General features: G+C 37.7%; 1 protein-coding gene across 1 annotated transcript; it reads right to left on the reverse strand.

The window, feature by feature from the left end:
* Nucleotides 1-5: 5 nt before the first annotated feature.
* LOC124894761 (adenosylhomocysteinase-like) lies at nt 6-3,348 on the reverse strand (the record flags this gene model as incomplete). The annotated part of the gene is made up of 1 exon (XM_047405304.1): nt 6-3,348. A coding segment is annotated over exon 1 (477 nt), but the record flags the coding sequence as incomplete, so codon positions are not given.
* Between the last annotated feature and the right edge of the window lie 21 nt (nt 3,349-3,369).

A 3,369-nucleotide genomic window follows, 5' to 3' on the forward strand; every position in this document is an offset into this window, starting at 1 on the left:
CCATTCTTGGCAAACTCCTCTTCAGCCTTAACACCCTCATGAATCAACAGCGTAGCATCACCACCATCATCCACAATCAAATCAGGTCCACCACCTGGACCCCAATCAAGTGCTCTCTCCGTACACCACCAATACTCCAGCAAAGTCTCACCCTTCCAAGCAAACACCGCGGCGCTATCCCTGGCTATGGCAGCCGCGGTGTGATCTTGGGTGGAGAAGATGTTACAAGAACACCATCTAACTTCAGCACCAAGAGCAGTAAGAGTCTCAATAAGCACCGCAGTTGAAATATTCATGTGTAGAGATCCAGTAATCTTTGCACCTTTAAAAGGCTGTGAAGGTCCAAATTCAGTACGACAAGCCATAAGACCAGGCATTTCGACTTCAGCAAGCTCGATTTTGAGCCTGCCGAAGTCAGCCTGAGACATGTCCTTGACCTTGTACTCACGCCCAGAGTTTGTCTTCTCAACAAGGAGAGCCATGGTGTGAGAAAATGGGGGGTTAAAGAGAGGGAAGGTAAGAGGTTTTAGTAGGGAAGAAGAAGAGTGAGACAAAAGAAAATGGAGAAAAATGAGCCAGAAGGTCTTCCAAGTTTCCAATTAACAGAAGGGACAAGTGGGTCCACAAACTTGTTCCTTAAAAAAATTAAATTCTTTTAAAAAAAACTAAATTCCTTGAACGACTGGGGTAGTTATTGGACAACTACATTAGTTGTCTGAATAACTTTACGCAGTTGTTGAACAACTTCTCTCAGTTGTTGAACAACTACGCCTAGTTGTTCAACAACTAGGCAACAACTTTGGTCGAACAACAACTGCACCTAGTTGTTGAACAACTTTAGTAGTTGTTCGACAACTGCGCCTAGTTGTCGAACAACTACCAAAGTTGTTCTACAACTGGAACAAGTTGTTAGAATGGAAAAACTTAAAAAAAAAAAAATTGTCCCTCACACTTTGATACGATACAAATTTGGTACGTATCAAAAACAAGCCAAAAATAGTCCACAAACAAAGGGTAACTTGAGAGCTCAACGAACACCAAATCTCTGTTCCAACAACATCAAGAAACAAGGTGTAAATGACACCAAAAGCACTAACAACAACAAGAGATAAACAACAATAACGAGAGGAACAACACTATAATAACAACAATCCAACGGTTACAAGATTACAAGAACAACAAGAATCAAACGGTTCACTAGACCTCACAACTAGTACATGATATGTAAAGATAGGAAGTGAGACATACACTATTACAAGGTTAAGAACCCAAAGAAATACTAAATCTAAGGACTCTAAGACTTATAATAGCAACACCACACTCTTACGTGACACAAGAGGGATTCCATTGCTCAAGCACCAATGTTTCCAAGCAATACACAATCACAAGTGGATACACACTTGTTCATGTCCTAGTTTAGGCCTAGAGACCCTCTCTCTCAAGAGATGTGTTCTTTCAACAATATCCAACAAAAACTAATAAACTAAAACCCTATATTGTTCTATTTATAATACTTTACAAATAAAAAGATAAAATGACAAAAAGACCATTTAATGACCAAGTAGGCAAATAGGCACCCATGAAGTGTTTTTAGGGGCGGTTTGGAGCCCTTTTTAACACTTCAACTCGTACACCTCCGAGGTTACATCCAAAATACTCAAAAACGTTCATTTTCATGATCGTGCTTGTATCATCCTCTCCATCTTGAGAGGAATTTGACCTCAAATTCATGGCATTAGCCAAATGAAAATGGCTCCAAAACAGTCCACAAAATAAGAAGAAACCGAGAACACAACAATTTCAAGTCTTGGACAACGTCTTCATTTTGCACCTTGGCTTCCTCTTCATCTTGAGATTTGCCTTCAGTCTCATCTGGCTCAATTGAATTTAGCCAAGAAGTTTCACTACAAAACAATAAACGGGTTAATTGTAAAAGAAAGGTTCTCACACTCTCTCTTTATTTCTTTGTTCTCGGATTCCTCACACTTAATCTCACAAGTGTTGTATACTTGCTTGTACTCCGTGAGGTGTTGAGGGGTGAATTTCAATGTTTACAACGATGCCAAAATAGAAAAAAAATACACAAGGACGTAAACACAAAGAACGGTTTCAAACCAACTCACAATCTAGTAAGTGGTTACTAGCTTGTAAGTTAGTATTGGAATCAACAAAAGAAACAACAAAATGAAACTAGAAGATCAAATTTGAGCTTAAAAATTGTCATGTGAACAGTAATTGGTGATGTGTCACCCCCTAATTGGTCACGGGGCCACACAAGTTTTAATCACCATTCTTGGAATTTTTAGTCCTTATACCTTTGGAATGGAAAACAATTAGTATTTGGATAAAAAAACACAAGTCTTGTAACTCTTTTCAAATTCAACTCAAAAAGGTGAGATTAGACTTGTACTAGTTTTCCACAAAACAAGACTCCTAGAAACAAGGAAAGTGGTTGAAAAAGTTGTTCTCAAGTCAAGAGTGATATGAGCTAGTCCTTTCACCAACAAGTCTTCCAACTTTGTCTTCACCTTTTCTAGATCTATTAACTACTTTAAGTTGGTCAAGATAAGAGAAGTGATGAAGAACAACAAGAACACAACAACTTTTCAAGAACAACAATAATAACACCTTCAACGCGCACTCCAACCTCCATAACAAGTCCACAAATTTCAGTCTAGGTCTTTGTTCACAACACAACATTAACAAGTTTTTAAGCTCAAATATAGATCTATATACCTTTAGTGTTAGTGAATCAAGAAACAACAATAACAACAAAGAAATCCAAGACCTAGACTTCGCAAATTTTGGGCAAGACTACAACAAGAACACTACAAGTTTCTCGGCCATGAACAAGAACAAGAACAAGAACACTTCTTTCTCTTTTTATTTTTTGATTTTCTAGCAAGCCCAAGATTAATTTTGTTGGAACAAAATCAACCACAAGATTAATTTTGTTGCCCTTTGTTTGATTTTCTAGCAAGCCCAAGATTAATTTTGTTGGTACATATCACATGGTCATCGGAGAATCATAGGATTTTCTAATTTTACTGTTGGACGTTTTCTCATCATCCTTTTGGCATTTGAGAAGCCAAAGGACCTCAAGAGGTAGTCCTATCAATGATGCTATCTCGACAGTTATGATAGCATCCCAACAATAACAACAGACAAGAAAATAGCATATATCCACTTTAAACAAGACAAAACGTCAGGCTAAGATGTTAAACGATAATCAAGACATGAATTTTGACCCTAAAGACCAGAGATTCAAGGCACAAACAGTACATAAGATGAACATCCAGATCAAAAATTACTTGATAATGTTAAGATTACATGACGAGCTACAAAATCGAGACAAGAATGACAGAAACC

This window comes from Capsicum annuum, unplaced genomic scaffold (genome assembly GCF_002878395.1).
Source record: "Capsicum annuum cultivar UCD-10X-F1 unplaced genomic scaffold, UCD10Xv1.1 ctg77251, whole genome shotgun sequence".
Lineage (NCBI taxonomy): Eukaryota > Viridiplantae > Streptophyta > Magnoliopsida > Solanales > Solanaceae > Capsicum > Capsicum annuum.